This window comes from Cavia porcellus, unplaced genomic scaffold (assembly GCF_034190915.1).
Source record: "Cavia porcellus strain 051 isolate PalLab524CR breed Dunkin Hartley unplaced genomic scaffold, mCavPor4.1 scaffold_22, whole genome shotgun sequence".
Classification (NCBI taxonomy): Eukaryota; Metazoa; Chordata; class Mammalia; order Rodentia; family Caviidae; genus Cavia; species Cavia porcellus.
The window spans coordinates 9,368,695-9,385,782 of NW_026947505.1; the positions used below are offsets into that span (position 1 = coordinate 9,368,695).

The 17,088-nt window shown below is 34.8% G+C and overlaps 1 protein-coding gene across 11 annotated transcripts in view; it reads left to right on the top strand.

Moving 5' to 3' along the window:
* The window catches only part of Adgrg6 (adhesion G protein-coupled receptor G6), a 128,312-nt gene that overhangs the window by 57,619 nt on the left and 53,605 nt on the right, over positions 1-17,088 (top strand). For 8 of the 11 annotated variants that reach the window (XM_063233386.1, XM_063233388.1, XM_063233390.1 and 5 more), the window contains 3 exons: positions 1,635-2,258; positions 12,761-12,829; positions 14,993-15,076. In XM_063233386.1, coding sequence (XP_063089456.1) covers positions 1,635-2,258; positions 12,761-12,829; positions 14,993-15,076 — 777 coding nt within the window. The remainder of the gene's footprint in view (positions 1-1,634; positions 2,259-12,760; positions 12,830-14,992; positions 15,077-17,088) is intronic. The other 3 variants (XM_063233392.1, XM_063233393.1, XM_063233396.1) reach the window with 1 other exon arrangement.

Genomic DNA, 17,088 nt, shown 5'->3' on the forward strand with positions numbered 1-17,088 from the left:
TTATTTTGGACATTTATGATGGTATTCTTTTGGAGAATATTCTAGATAACAAAAACAGAAATTTAGCACATATATTTAAAAAGAATTTAAACTAATAAAGAAGTTAGCCTGAAGAAAACTCAGTTGCAGGGACAAAAACTATTATTAATTATGTTTTCCAAATTCTGATACATCATAACATTAAGATGAATCTTATCTCTAAAACCAAGAAAACTCAAGCTTCAAGACTAAGACCCAGGTATCTTTTCTACTGAGCTTCTTAATGAAGTTATGCATTAAAAAACAACAACAACAACAGAAAAATACAATCATGGTAACTACGTTATTATGAATTGTGTATTGTGATTAAGAAGGTTTACTGTTTGTGATATTAAGTACATGTGTGGTTAAATAAAACACACATACAATATTTCAAAGCAGTGTTTTAAGAAATTACAAAGTGTAGAAAATCTAGAAATAAAAAAGAAGCCAATTAGAATTTCTTTACATTCCCCTCCTAGCCACAATCACTAATAAAACATTGATGGTTATATTTTATTACAGCTTTTTTAATCTTAATATATAAAGAATATATAATTTGTATTGCATAATAACCTTTTTAAATAGATCCATAAACTGCTTTATATTTAAAAACTAGGTAGAAATTCATGGCTCTCATAATTCTTTCATAGATTTTTACTAGAGTATTTATACTAAAATGATGATTTGCCATTTCAAAATAAAAACTGAGTAACTAGAGATGTAACTCACTGCAAAGCCTCTGGGTTCACTTCCCACTATCAAAAAGAGAGAAGGACAGATATAAAGATAGATGACATTTTTACAAGTGTGTTAGAATTATGAACATTAAGCTTATAATTAATGTAAAGTGAATTTCAATAAATTCCAAAAGAACAAATAATATAGACTCAGTCTCTGAAAATAACAAAATAAGAATAAATATTAATAACGAAACCATACAACAAAATTTCCCTTTTTTCTTGAAATAAAAAAAAAACTATAAAATAATCTTTGGCTGAAAGGGAAATGTATATCTAAATGGCAAGATTTCTAAAACAGTAACTGCCTATGAGATTCATGGACTGTAACTATGGTGATCTTCTAAAATGACAATTTCGCATAGAGTATTTTGGTATGCATTAAAATGTATTAAAGCTACCATTTATAAGAAACTGTTATTATTCGTAGTATTGAAAATACTCAGCACCTTCCACACTCTAGGCAAGCACTCTACCACTGAACTATATTGCCAGCTGAAACCAGCAGTAAATAGCATTCGGAGGACAGCTGTTAATCTCCTGAAACCAGTTCTTACCTCATCTTAGAGTTGTGTTTTTAAAATTTTTTAATCTTTAATTTCAAGATTAAAAATATTTACCAACTTGTATGGTTTAAGTCACAGTTTAGGTGTAAGATGTGATTGTGCACAGCTAAAATGGCTAGGATTTCTTAGATATTATTAAAGGCATAAGACTGTGGGAAGGGTTGGGGATAGAGGATGGACAGAGGGGTGAGAAGGCAGGAAGTGGGGGAAAGGTTAATGAGTATCAGTGCGGTGCGTCAGACTTTTTGTACCTCAGTAGGACAAATTCTGGAGTTAATGTGCCTTACTTCGGTGTTATGCTTTGTCCTAGTTGCTGTGTCCTTAAGGAATCAAAAGGTCGTTTTACCTCAGACTCCAGATGCTTACCAGGTATCTGTTGCAAAGAGCGTCTCCATTCCAGAGCTCAGCGCTTTCACGCTCTGCTTTGAAGCAACGAAAGCTGGTAATGAAGACCACGACTGGACAGCTTTCTCCTACTTAGATGCCTCATTCTCACAATTGCTCAGTTTTGGAAAGGCCAATGAGGGCTACTTCCTGTATATTGCTGGCACAAAATGCTTGCTGAACAGCGCATTACCTGTGAAGGAAAAGGAAAATATTTTCACAGAAAACTTTGAGCAGCTCTGCATTGTTTGGAATAATTCTTTGGGCTCTGTTGGTATAAATTTCAGAAGAAACTATGAATCAGTTCCATGTAACTCTACCATTAGTAAAGTTATTCCTGGGAATGGGAAATTGTTGTTGGGATCCAATAAAAATGAAATAGCCTCTCTGAAAGGGGACATTTATAACTTTAGACTTTGGAATTTTACCATGAATTCGAAAATCCTCTCCAACCTCAGCTGTAATGTGCAAGGGAATGTGGTTGACTGGCAAAATGACTTTTGGAATATCCCAAGCCTGGCTCTGAAAGCTGAAAGCAACCTGAGCTGTGGTAAGTCTGTGGCACAAGAATTAATACCATTTTAATGTTTTACACTGTTCAATAAAAATGCCAGTAAAAAAATATACACAGGCATATATAAGTGTGTGCACAGAACATACATATATATGTATATGTATATATTTGTCACTAAAAATCTGTTTTAGCTTTTAAAGTCATTCACAGCCATTCACAGCATACATTTGATTACAAGACATGATTATTTAAGAAAGGCTTTTGTATTATTATTCTTAAATTTTTGTTAGTCAAACATATTACGTCAAACTACAAATCAGCTAAAATTATCATCTTAAGTGCAAATGTTATTGCTAGGTTTGATACAACATAATAATTTACTATTTTTAGTTCTTAAAAAGTGATATACTAATAAACTGATATTTATCATCTTGAAGTAAGATTTCAATTATGTTGCTTAAATCAACAGCCATCACCTAAGAAGAGAGTTTATTTAACTAGTACTAAATATCAAACTGTCCATTTATGGAAAATCTTCAAAGTTGGGAATTACCAATTTTTTCTTTGGACTTTGCTCTCTGTTAGAAAATAAGCATTTTTAGTTTGTTTCAAATATTCTCCTCTCTTTGTTCATTATTTAGGAGGCTTTACATGTGGAATTACTGGAAGTAGCTCCATATGGTATATTTAGGAAAAATTATGTTAAAATAGACTTCCAATCTATATAATAAAAGTTATGTTAAAATAGACTTTCACGAGTATTATTTCTGTATACAAGTTAATTTTGGAAATCACTTTTTCTTTCGGGATTGATTCAAACACAAAAGGTAGAAGTTACACTAAATGCTATGTGACTAACCCCAGGTATTGCTCATATATACTTTTTAGTCTCAGAGACAACTCCTTAGTAAAGAAGAGAAGAATCATAGTGTTCACAAGACATTTGTGTGTGACTTTGGAAGGAGTTTCATCGAGAGTGAGTTGTCCATTCTTTGCCCAAAGTAGGATCCGCTGTAAAAGCCCAAGGCCATCTCTGCTACACTTGCTCCTGCCCTTCTGGCCTGGGAGACCTCAATCACCTGCTCTGTGGAGGCTACCCACTTCTCCTGCAGATGGTGAAACACCTCTTAAGTGGTACCCTTCGACAGACAACATTTTTTGGGGGGTCAATCATTGGAAAGAAGGTACTCCATACTTTCTTCCAGAGGTGACTTTGTAAGAGCTAATAGTGTTCCATAAAATACTCTCTGTGGAACTAATGACAGAGGACCTTGGCGAAAGCTGAGAAGTCTGTCAGTCAGCAAGGTGGTACACCTGCTTCATCCTGGCTGGTTTTTCAGGGTTCTCTTTCCATCCAATTCTTAGCCATTATGAAAAAGTCATAATATATCAAGTGGAAAAAATCAGGGGCTATGTATATTAATTGATAATAGTTAAAATTATAGTTAAATTGAATACTTTGCACTAGATGCCATTGTAAGCAATTTATACATAAGTTTTATCAGTGCATGTTTGGAGTGCATGCTTACATTCCCTGTAGGGGAACTGATGCATGTACACAGTGAATCTTAATTCCTTTGTTTATCCCCTTTTCTCTTCCCACCCTCCTCACTCCATCCATCTCTTGACATCAGCACCCTCCATTTTGCTACATGTTTGCAATACATAAAATTTATCTTTCTTGGGTGAAACAGGCTTATATAGATAACACATCTTAATGCATGTTTTTATTCTCCATTGCTCATTGGTCTCTCTTGTTCTAGAAAGATCTACCTCCCTATTTCGAATTATCTTTTACTTTGCTCTTTATTTGTACTTTGAGTTTCTCATGTAAGAGAAAGAGTATAATGCTGAAGTTCACACATCTGATTTATGTCACTTAACGTTATAGTTTCAAGGTGCACCCATTTTTCTGTGAAAATGGCGGAGTAGTACTCCATTGTGTATAAATACATTTTTGGTACTATTGATCTGTTGATTGACATGTAATCTACTTCCAGTATTTATCTGATATGAATTATGCTGCTGTAACAAGGACATACGTGTATCAGTGTAATATAATGTCCTTAATTTTGGGGGGAAGACATCTAGAAAGGGAATAGCTGAGGCAAATGGAATTTCAAGTTTCAGTTTTTTGAGGCATCTCCATACTGATTCTCAAAGTGGTTGTACTAGTTTGTGTCCCAACCAACAGTGTAAAAAGGGATGCCTTTTCCTTGAAGCCTCTTCAGTGTTTGTTATTAATTTATCTCTTGATGATGGCCTTTCTTTCTGAGGTAAGGTAGAATCTTAGTGTTGTTTTAATTTTAATTTTCTCAGTGACAAGTTATGTTGAGCATTTCTTCATGTATTTATTTACCAATTGTACTTCTGTGAAATACCTGTGCACTTTAGTTGCTCATTTCTTGTTGGGTCTTTTAGTTTTTGAGGCGGTCTAATTTTTGAGTTCTTTATTCTACATATTAATTCTCTATCTGAGGAATAGCTGACAGAATTTTTTTGGTTTCTGTAGGTTTTCTCTCCACATTGTTGGCTCTTTCTTAGGGTGGGCATAGCATTTTAATTTGCGTCAATCCCATCTGTTGATTCTTCCTACTTTCCTGTAAAACAGGAATTCTGTTCAGAAAATCCTTGCCTATGCCCATGAGTTCAAGAGTTTTACCTGTTTTTTCTTCCAGGTCGAGTGTTTTTGTTTTGTCAGTTAGTTGTTTAATCCATTCTCATTTTAATTTAGTACGTGGTGAAAAATATGGATCTACATTCAATCTTCTGCATGTGCACCACTTATTAAAGAAGCTCTTTTACCTGTACTGTACATTATTGGTTCTTTTATCAAAAATCAAATAATTTAATATGCTTGAGGTTGTTTCTGTGTCCTTGACTTTGTTTTGCATTAACTCATTTCCTGCATCACTGATCCCATCAAATGTATTCTGTTTTGCAGATGAGAAACCTGGGCAGAAGATGATTAAAAAACTTACCCAGTGTTACTCGGTCTTAAGTGACCAAGGCTGGGTTTGAATGCAGAAGGTTTGGTATCAAGAGCTATCTGCCTTACGCAGTGTAAATTAGACCATCTTTCACCATAGCAGAGCTATAAGGTGTGATGTAGTATTGGGTAGTGAGCTAACTGCTACCCAGAGAACAGCGTAAAGGTCAGGGATCCAACTCTTATGACCGGCAGTGTATTCTGTGGGAAAACAGTTTCTTTATGGGGTGTTTACTTAGTGTTCGTCTTAAGCAAACTTAGTTTTCATTCCTGCAATGCTTCTTGATAAATGAGCGGTAAATGAGGGAAATGGTATTGAAGAGATATCTGTACCAAGAGACTCTCTAGAGCAGAGGTTGGCAATCTGGGGAGGGGCCTATGAGAGCCACTTGTTTTGTGAGCAAATTCAAATGCTCACAGCCACGCCTATTAGTTTATGGATCATCTGTGGCTGCAACTGTGACAGATACGGCATGACCCACCATCCTAACATATTTACCGTGTAGTCTTGATTTCACTTAATAATTAAATTGTTTTCTCTTCTGGCAAAGTATTAATGTTACTTGGTTGGTATTTGTACCTGGCCAACATACTAGAGTTGAGTAGTGGTGTGGTGGTTGGTCCTCTGAAGGGCTTTCTGGTTCGCCTCAGCACTCTCACATCCTTCCACCAAGCCTCCTTCTTCATCTTTAGACTGCCTTCTGACTCTGGCAGACATTTAGGTTTGTGAATCCCAACTTAGGCTGCCTGCTACACTTTATACAGGACAGAAAAGTGAAACGTAGAAAAAAATAAGTGTTTAGAGTGATTGGCAGACTAAGTCAAATGTCTCCTGTATCCTTATCAAGTTTATAACTGGGAAACCTCATATTTTATTTAAAAATTGCATGTATTTCTGTTATAAAACATGGTGTTTCACACATGTATATGTCATGTGTGGTGAGTTGACACCTGGTAACACCCAGCTGAACTGAATCAGTGTGGTTCTGGGTGTGGAAGGCCCACCTGAGGATTGTTGCCAGCAGCATAAGAAGGAGACCTGGACAGGAAGAGGTTCTGCTGTTAGTTCTCCTCGAGGAGCTGGTCACTCTGGGTTTCGTGGTATGAACTCAGTGTTCCCATCACTGGGGGAGCTCAGGAGCTTGTTGTCACTAAGTATGGCTGTGGTTCACTCTGAGGGAACTCTGGTTCTTGCCTTGAGCATTGCTTCCTGGCTCCAGTGCAGATCCCTCACCTGCTGGCACAGATTCTTCATCCCACTGGCACAGACTTTCCAGCTTTCACTACTGACCTTTGGCACATCCTGGTGCAGATCCTTGATACAGACTTGCATGAGACATTGTTATGGACGCTAGGCCTCCAGCTGGACTCATGGAGGACATTGCCATGGGATCCAAGCCCTTACTTGAATTCTTTGGGTCTCTAGTCTATGGACAGATTTCCTCACTCTTTTGTATTTGACTCTTTGAGTGACTTTTATAAGACAATCCTATAAATTATGTGTCCTTTATTATATCTTTTCTCTTCTAGACCCTGACTACAACATCATGGAATGGCTAATTGAAGTTAATTAACATGTCTGTTACTCCATATGCTTCCCTTTTAAAATCTACTCTTAGCTGTTTTCAGTATTACAGTGTTTTTCTTAACCATAGTAACTTAGTCCTCCTGTCTAACTGTAATTGCCTGTGTTCTGTCACCTTTCTGATCCCCAGGCTTGCCACCCCGCTCTTTGCTTCTATGGTTTTGACGTTTTTAAACTTACATAAATATGTATATATGAGATCATACAATCCTCATATTTTCTAAACAGTTTTTGAAGCTCAAGCCTTAACATTTCTGGAATGTATCAAATACATGCTCATGTGTCTTAGTCATCCAAGTAAGTTTTCAAAATGATTTAATCAGAGGAGTAGCCCAAAATTACAGAGTCAATCTAGTTGAATCTCTAACTTTTATAGAAATCTTTCTGACATTCCAAGATGATGCTGAACACCCTCGGTGGGTACACTCAGATGTCCTGGACTCTGAATCAGGAATAAGATGGAAGAGGGAATTTCCTGTTGCTTAATCATCAGCTTCGGGAGTTGAAGACTCCAAGTCACTTATTAACTGACAGGAAATACCTGTCCTGGAGATTATATCTGGCTTGTTATCTAAGCAAAACTTCAATAAGCAGAAAAAAGTCTTCTGCTAACATTTTAGCATTTCTTTCTTTCCAGAGCACATTTTGACTTGGCGTTTGTGATTATCTTGGTTTCCAACAAACCTATGATCAGTACAGTAACCAATGGGAAAAAAAAGGATCTCATTCCTAGCATTCCACTAGACTAGCTCATATGTAATAACATCTATTACTCACAAGCAGCTATTGACACAGGTCAATGTGTGATAGAAAATGAGTGGATTTTCTAATAGTGCACTGCCAAATGAGATACAATTAAAATAAAGATAAACAGAATGGAAAACATTTAATACTTAAGTATTCTGTCAGTTGTTTCTCATATCAAATAGTCTCATTTTAAATAAACATGATTAAAAAGTGTTTTGGGGATTTCATATTGGAGATTTTTATTTTCCTGTACTTTTATAAGTATATTTGGGGACTATATCTGAATTAAGAAATTTTGAGCAAGCTCATTTAAAAATGGTTAATCTTTTCAGTCCTTTATAGAAATATGTGTTATTTAGCAGTAATTATTTGTCATGTTGTAGCATCTTTATTTTTCCTAGAACAAATTTTTAAACATACTCAGTTTTATGGCCTTTAAGAACAAGTAATTTCCACAATTCACTGTTTAATTATAGATGCAAGTATTTGCCTGAGTTATGATTCAAGTTCAGATACTGGCTAATGTCCACCAGCTTTCACAAAGAACAGACAGTGCTTTCTCTAGAAGTCTTATTTATTTTACTGATTACTGCTCTTTCCTGAGGAGTGGTACAGTATAACTCAATGAATAGTCCAAGTTCAAACAAGTTGTATTTATTTAATAAGCATAATTTAACCACTTCCATCAATTAGTCACTGTGGATGTAGAGATAACGCACAAATCTAAGTACCCACATTTATTGTCATTCTTTTCCAGAAATGTCTGAATTTTTACAGACTTGTGATTTCGTCTCCATAATTTTGTACCTAGTTGCTAAGTGTTCATTGACTTTTGGAGTCCTACAATTACAGTTCTGGCTATTGCAGTTGTAAAATTCTAATTCATTGTTGGCTTCACCCTTCTATCTCTAGCAGATTACTGAATTTAATACTTTTAGACCACTGAATCATCTTTAAATGAAATTAAGGTAAAAAGTCTTTTAAAAAGACTCTATTCTTTGAGGATGTTCAAATTTTTTGAGAGTAGGTTTCCAAAAATAATTGTATTTCAAATGTGTTTACTTATGAAAAGTTACAAAATCATTTTACTAACTACTACTTTGAAGCCTTTTTTCGCGTAGCACACTGTCAGAATTTACTCTACTATTTGGATTATAAGGGGAGGATGTGAGAGTAGTGTTGGCTTGTCAAGTTGTTTTACCACAACTTGTGTAAATATCTAGTGACTCACTTCAGTAGCATGACTTGGGAGGAACAACAAAAGATAGAGAAGAAAGATTAAGTTTATAGGTTTTCATCTACTGCCTATTTTCAGTGATTACATTTTTTTCAAGAAATTTTGAGTCTAAATTTTGACATTAACTAAATACCTTTAAGTACCATTGGGTAGCCTTAAAAATCAGGGGACGTTCAGAGACCACATTCTCAAAATAGTTGGGGGTAAATATATTACTATCCTAGAAGAAGAATTATCTCTTCTCCCCTACCATCCACATTTATAAATCTGTCAGCCTAGCAAAATCATTTGTGACATTGTCTTTTTATACAATTATGCTGAAAATGGAACTGGGAAGAAATAAAAAAGGTTGCACAAGTGTAAGATGTGTGGGTTTTTTGAGGGACATGATCTCACTGGGTTGTCAGGAAAGCTTTGAATTCCTGGGCTCAAGCATTTCTCAGGCCCCACCCTCCTGAGTAGCTGAGACTACAGGTATGCACCATCATGCCTGGCTGTGTATAGTTTTTATATTTCCTATGTTTATTTACATAGCTTGGTGTATTTATAATATAAGATTTCATTTATCGGTTTTTACCTCCAGTTAAATATGCCACTTATTTTTATAATATTTTTCACTAAAACAGCCTTCTACTTGAAATTGTTCTATTGGATCATGATAATGTTCATTATTTTTAAAGAAATGTCAATATGCTAAACTAGATGTTTCACAGAAAGTAAAACTCAGTAAAATATTAAGAAACAAAAATTACAATTTCCCAGGAAAACATGCTGTGTACTGAAATCTATGCTTGATACTCTATAGTAAAACTGATTTTTAAAAATTTTCAAGAAAATTGTCAAACATCTTGTTCTAAATCTTCTGATTTTCTTTCCTTGTTTTTACATCTAAGCTCTTTAACCTCCTAACTGTAGTGGAAATGTAGTTTTGCAAAGAACTTATTTCCCACGGTATTGTCCTCTTATCTTTCTTTGTCTTCTAGTGATACTGTATCAGTGTCAGGAATGACCCAAGGAGCCCGAGGCTGCCAACACTGTGTGTAACTTAAGAACAACAGGGACTCCATCCCAGGGACTCCTCTGTTGCACGCTACAGTGCTTGAGATTTCATCAGTCACTGAGGCTTAAATGCTCTTTAGTTTTCAGAAATCTCTAAATAGACGTACTTAGGGGGAAAAAGCATAAAGGGAAGAAAGCATTCAGAATAAAATTCCGTTTTTATCCTCTCTCAACTTCTGCAGATGCCCTTGGTCCAGTACACTTGCTTAAGTTTTCAGACTTTAAAACCCCCCTTCCTATCTCTGCTTCCTTACACAACCAGGCTTCCTCTTGCATTCATTCCTCAAATGCTGGCCGTCTAGATTTCACCATTTCCGTGCAACTGAAACTAATTTTTGTGGTGTTATATCAAAATTCCAATGCATTCAAGGTGTATCCACCATGAAAACATGTTACATAAAAGACATCTCAGGCACACAAGCTTGAATACCATTTAGTTTCTCTCACTTGGTTAATCCAAAGTATAAACAAAGAGCACAATGTAAGTCTGACAAAGGAAACAAAGAAATTTTTTTTACAGATGAGAAGGAGACTGAGAGACTGAGAGCTGAGGAGGTGGAGAGCAGTAGGGTACCCATGAAGATTTAAGATGTGTCATGTATGTGTTTCAGCTATCCGCAGTAAATGTAACCCTTGTATGCCACAAACATGAGCCAAAATCATAGTAAAAGTGGGGAGGGGGCTCTAGATCCACAGTGATGGAGGAGGGTAAGCAGGGGAGAAAGGAGTGAAAAGAATGAAGCCATGTTAGGCACACATACCCGTTCCCTAAGATCAGTGTGCACATCCTGTACTCCACACATGCACTAATAATTTTTTTAAATCCACTACAAATTTAAAGGTCTTCTCAGTATTTCTCACTCTTAACTTTTCTATTATACTTAGTATTTCCACACTCTACACTAAACTTTCTTCAGTGTAATTCTGTGAAAGATATTTATACAAGAGCTGTTTTTACTTAGTGAAATCTGTACTTCTAAAAATTAAATATAGTCCTGTTCTAAAATCAGGACTCTGGCTCTAGCAATTCCAAACACACCAGTAGCTTGTGTTTGGTATTTCTGGGGTAGACCTCTTACAGAACACATAAAACTTCCCGTGTATCTAGACGGCACACAGCCACCTGTTATTATTATTGAACTTTTATCCCTTTCATCTAAATCCGCACTCCTAACTTCCTATATCCTTTTATGAGATCATTGTATACCAAAATCTACCATTTTTTATCTCTCTAAGTAGTTACACCACGCAATTCTTATTTTCACATTTCCTGTAACCATCTCTTCCTGTCCATCTTCATTGTATTCATGTTGTAAAACCTGAATTTCTAATGTTACTCCTGCTTTCCTATGCCTCCCTCTTTTGGTGGTGGAACCTCAAAAATGATTGTTTGAAAATACAATTCTGATTTTCTCACCTACCCCATTTTGAGTTTTTTTTCTCATTTACTTTAAGAAAGAGTTTTAAATTGCAGTTACCATTAATAATGCATTTGGTAAATGTGTATTCATTAAATCCTGAGCACGTATCTCCTGCACATGGGATCCTTCATTGGGAAAAAGACACAGGGTCCCAGTGCTGTCGCAGACTTATATATCTGATAATCTCCATCATTTCCAGTGTCAGGTTATATGCATTGCCAGACCTCTTCCAGTGCCCCTGAGTTATGTTTGAGAAATTCTTTCTGGTAGCCCAGATCTTTTAAAATCTCATATGCGTCATGAGTCTCCTTCTTTGTAATGGTTTTCCTGCTTGCTCTCCTCCATAAGTTGTGTCACTTCCTCCTTTGGATGACTACTATGTCCAGTGTATTTGCCTTACAGTTGTGAAGCTGGCTTGTGCTCACGCCTGTCTGAAAATAGTGACATTGCATGAGGCATTGTTCTAGGCTCTCTGCATCATGTGTCATAGGGAATGAGTCAACACTGGTTGCATTAAGATGCAAAAGTCTGGTGCCTGAGACAATCGAGACTGTGGATGCAGAGTCTCTTGAGATACTGTTAAACTGTTGGGATGTTTTCTCCCTGTGTACACCATTTACCTAATTAGACAACTTTTGTGAGCTCATGCACCTGTCCTGGCTTTTCCCATGGGAAAACTGGGGGAAAGTTTAAACATTGGAATAAAATCACTGTTACATAAATGTCCTTTAAATATTAAATATATAGTATGTGATATATGAATTTATATATCTTTATAGCTGCATATATACACACATTTTGCATATATTTGTAATTATTATTGTGTGTTTATAAAATCCATAATGCTTTGTAGTAAGTTTAGTCCATCTTAGCCTCAATTTGGTGGTAAAAGTCTTAACTGAAAGATTTACTGCCACACAGAAAATCTACTTCTACCAGAAAATTCTGCAATTTGTTTCCTTCTAAGGAAAGTTTTTTCATTTCAAGTGAAAGCTTGAAATAAAAAAGACCCAAGACTGACATGAAGTCAAAAAACCATATTTCTGGAGTTGGAAATAGCAGAACTGTGCTAGTGTCTATGAACCAAAAATACGCATTCTGTGAGTGATTCATAGTATCCAAGTGTACTTTGAAACCTCACTTTGATGTCTATATTATTTCATTTGTATGAATTTCCATCAGAGCTTTTTGATTAATTATGCCATAGAGCTGTGAACTTTTTAAAGACTTAAGGGAACAACAGCAGTTCTTTTCATCTCACGTCTGGACATCTGATAAAGTCAGTTCAAGTCTTTGAAGGCAACTTAAATATATCTTGATTTTACACTCAAGAATGTTAGGGCACAGCACCTTGAGAGACTTTGTTGACACTGGATATCATTGATGGCCTCTCCGGGGGCTCTTCTTGCTTCATCAGCCATATGATTTATGATACTTATTTTTTAGATTATGTCAATAGATCATAAGTCAAACTTATATCTTCCCTCTGTGTTGATCAAGGTTCCTACCTGGTCCCACTTCCCACAGCAGAACTAGCTAACTGCGCAGAACTGGGGACCCTCTGTCAAGGTAAGGAATCAATCTTGTCCTCTGCTCCTTTCTTGCTATTTTAGGTGATGTAGTTGTCAATGCTTTGATGTTTATCTTAATATTCACTTGGAAAGTTAAAAACCAGCACAACAGAAGAATATCTGGATGTCTTTTAATTGTGTGGGTGCAGAAGGCATACAGTGTAGAGAAAGAAAGCATTCACACACTGCGTGACTGCATTTTCATAAACCACTGAGTTTTTGAAAATTTGAATGATTTTATGTTATCAAACAAGATTTTATTTCATTTCCCCCTCTGTTTCTTCTCAAGAATACTTCAGTGGTCCAATATTATAAAGAAGTATTCGTGTCTATAAACAAGGGGAAAACAAATAGAATTTAAAATATTTGATTAAGTATAACACAAGGCCACAAGGCAGTTTATGATAACTTCATATCATAAATGTATATAAACTTGAGTTAAGATAAAATGGTTATACTAAGATAATGTTATATAACTATGTGAATTATTATATTTTACAACTATATCAAGACCAATACTCAGTTATGTATTATTTACTGAATAGTTGCATGCTAAATAATATGTAGTCATACAAGTTTTAAAATAATAATATAAACATATTGCTTTAATTTTATCATTGCATCTCCTAATTACCTTTTTCATCCATTTACTCTATTAAATGCTTCTATTTGAAGTAGCATATCCTATGTGTCACTTGAGAATCGTGACCGTACCTTTCATAAAAGCTGGATCTCTTAAAGGATTGTGGCACAAAAGTGATGGTGATTAGAAGTGAGATTAAATAAGTCTACTAGAAATTTACATCCTCTTTCCTGCAGTGTGCGTGTTTGTGGGAGCAGGGCATGAAGGGCCGGGGCATCCACTATCTTTGTTTTCCTCAGGCATTTCTCAGATATTATCATCAATTAATACCCTCCTAAAATTAAGTAGTTTCTTTACATGAACTCATTGTTTTAAAATACTTATGTAAAGCAGACCAGAAAAGCTTAAATTTTGTTGCATTCAAGATCTGAAGGCTTTTTGAAAACATTTTAACTTTTCAAAGTCCTTTAAATCTGAGATACTTATAGTATTTATTCTTTGAGTAAAAGGACCAGATACTTAGCTTTTACTTTTTTCATGTCATAAATAACTAAAATTCATGATGTATTTTTATTAGAGATAGTTGATTGTTTATAATTTAAAAAAATAATTTCTATTTTAAGTGCTATATATGGTTTGGAATAGAAAATTATTTATCAATTTATGTACATTTTACAGCCAGAAATTCAATATTTTAAATTTTGTAGAGCTCTTAAAAGGTAATTTTTTTTAAAAAATGCAAGTATATTGTTTAAGTAACTTTTTAATTAAAGGAAATGAACATATCGTAATTAGATATATGAATATACATCTAATATAAATGTCTTCATAAGATAAACTAAAGAAAAATATATGTGGAGCTTTTCTACTTCTTGTAAAGAACCTTCAATCCTTTAGAAGGAATTATAAAACATTTGCAAAAGGGTTTGATCTTTGAGAATTTTTGAAAATATCACAAGCATAACTGTGACTTAATACTTTGAAAATACCTCCCTGTAATGGTTGTCCTCTGAAATACTTTTTATCCATTAATGTCTGGTGAATTATTGGGATCTTTAAATGATTGACCAATTTTCTTGTCTTTCCTTATATTTATGTTCTCAGGGAGAGGTACATTTTGTTCTAAGACTTCCTCTCTCTACTTTTAGTTAATCAATCAGACTGACTTAGTTTAGGTAATTTTCAAGGTTTAAGTCTGTCCAGACAGGCTTCTTGAAGTTTTTCTTCTTCAAACAGAGGAAATGAGTTCTGCCAAGGTTTAGTGATTTTCTGCATGATGGACAGCTTTCTAATGCCAGAGTTAGGTCTAGAATCGGAATATCTTTTCTTCAGTCACTTTGTGCCAGTTCCAGATCCTGTGCTGTTTGGCACCAATGACCATGGGAATCGATTCTCAATGTGCCATAGAAAGCAGTGCTTCATTTTATATATTATAACCTCAAAGTCTGTTGTAATTAGTGGCAAGAAATGGTTTTCATTCCTCTGCTGTGTATTTCCATGCATTAATTATAGATTGCTTATCCATATTAACTGTCATATGCTCCTTCAAAATTACATCTTTCTCATCTTTATTGCCAGCAACTGTAAACTCTTCTAGTACTACACCACCCACTGTCACCACTAACATGCCTGTTACTAATAGAATCGATAAACCAAAGAATGGTAAGAAATCATTACCTTTTTTATTTGTAGTATGTCTAACATAATAATAAAAAAAACCTGTATTCTAAGGGTGGAAATATCTAGTGATCGAACAATGTTTCTGTTATTAGAGGTAATTGGTGCATTGCAAAGCTAATAAGTAAATATCCTGGGTTCAAGTTTCCAATTGTCCAAATATTCATTCCAATGGTCAGAGGAATGAATATATTTCTAGTACTTATTCTACACTTTTTGCTGAAAAGTCTTGCAAAGGAAGTTTTAAGAGAAAGACATTTCATTTCAAGGAATTTTCCATTATAATAGCAAACAGATAAAAAAAACTATTCTTTCCACAGTATATTATGTATTGTCAGATTATTCTCTTCCAGAAACTTTTTTAAGAGAAAAAGGGAATAGCATAAAAATAAAGAAGCAAACAAAAACAACAATGACAACAACAAAACAACAAAGTGCAACAATAGCTATATAGGTTTTCAAAACAAGAGGATAGGAATTTAACAGTGGTTATTATATTGCATATTGTTATCTTCAAAATAGTTGCTCAGGTTTGACAGACAATAGTAAAACAAAACACTAGATTCCAAAGGAAATTGGTTTTTAAAAGGAATTTATAATTTCAAAAAACTGAGCAAGTTTAGTAGTTTAATTTCTCGTGGATGTTAAATTTATCTTGAAACATTCATGATGTTTAAGCCAATTTTAGTGGGGTTTTTTTGTTGAAAATGGTTAGACTATTATTATCATTTAAATCTTTTTTGGTGGGGTAAGAGGGAGTTTACTGGTACTTGAGTATCCTAGACAAAATGCCCTACCACTGCGCTGTACCCCAGGCCTAGTTAATTTTGATATGATAAAATTCAAGTAGCTTCCAATACTTTGTTTTCTTTTTCTCTACACATATTTTTCCATTCATATTAGTTTTAGTTTGCAAATGCAATACTTATATAAAGTTAGGAAATGAGCAGAGAAAAACCAAATGAATTGAGTTCTTATTTAATCTGCTGCACATATGGATCATGTACACAATCTTTTAAAAATGTAGAGTTAGTGATTTTAAGTAGCGAAAAAGAAATTCCAATCAGGTGACTACATATTGCTTGAATATAATAATATTCTCAAATATGAGATAATGGAAACAAAGGCATTTTCTAAACCCCAATTCTTGAGCTTATGAGACCAAGACATCTGTAATGTATCACCAGGGACCCAAAACCCAGAGAAGAAAACACCACATAGTTCATTTTTTCTTTTGGCTTCAAGGGTTACATCAACTTCCTCTGTAAGGACATTTAAATTGGAAGTATGGAATATTTTACATGAATCATAAATATAAGTTTCATTAGGCTTATAAAGCCATTGATTCACGGAAGTGTTTATGGTTATTCTGCTAGTTACACCAAGGAGATTTATGATGGAACAAAAATTCCAACAACCCCCCAGAAAGCAGCAGCAGCCGAAGTTTCCAGTGCATATTTCACATGGACTCCTGCCAGCAGATGGGAATATTATAATTCTAACTAAGTATTTCACTCTTTGTATGAACACACAAAGAGCCTCTGTGGTGTTCTCCCTCCAGGACTGGCACATCCTCTACTGCCCAAGAACATTTATATGATGTTTCAGAGTCCTCAACTTGGTAGGGCAGGGCTGCATTCACTCAATCATGTCATTTCTAGCATTCTTGAAGAGAGCCTTGTTCAGTCCATTGCTTCTGCGTCATGGTCTTCGTTGGAGTTTCAACAAAGCAAGCAAATGTTAGAATCAGTTCAGATGGCCTGTCTTGAGCACATTAATGAAAAATAATCTACTTCAGATGATTTTTTGATAAAATACAATCTTAGAATTTAAAAACATTCAAAAATCACGTGGTAAAATAGACTCATAATTACGTGTTCAAATTTATGCCTAACTTGTACTATATCCTTGAATCACCTATTCTTTTGACTTCATTTTTTTTCTAAATTGAGACACTTTTTTTTAATCAAGCCATGGTACTTACATGGGGAAATTAT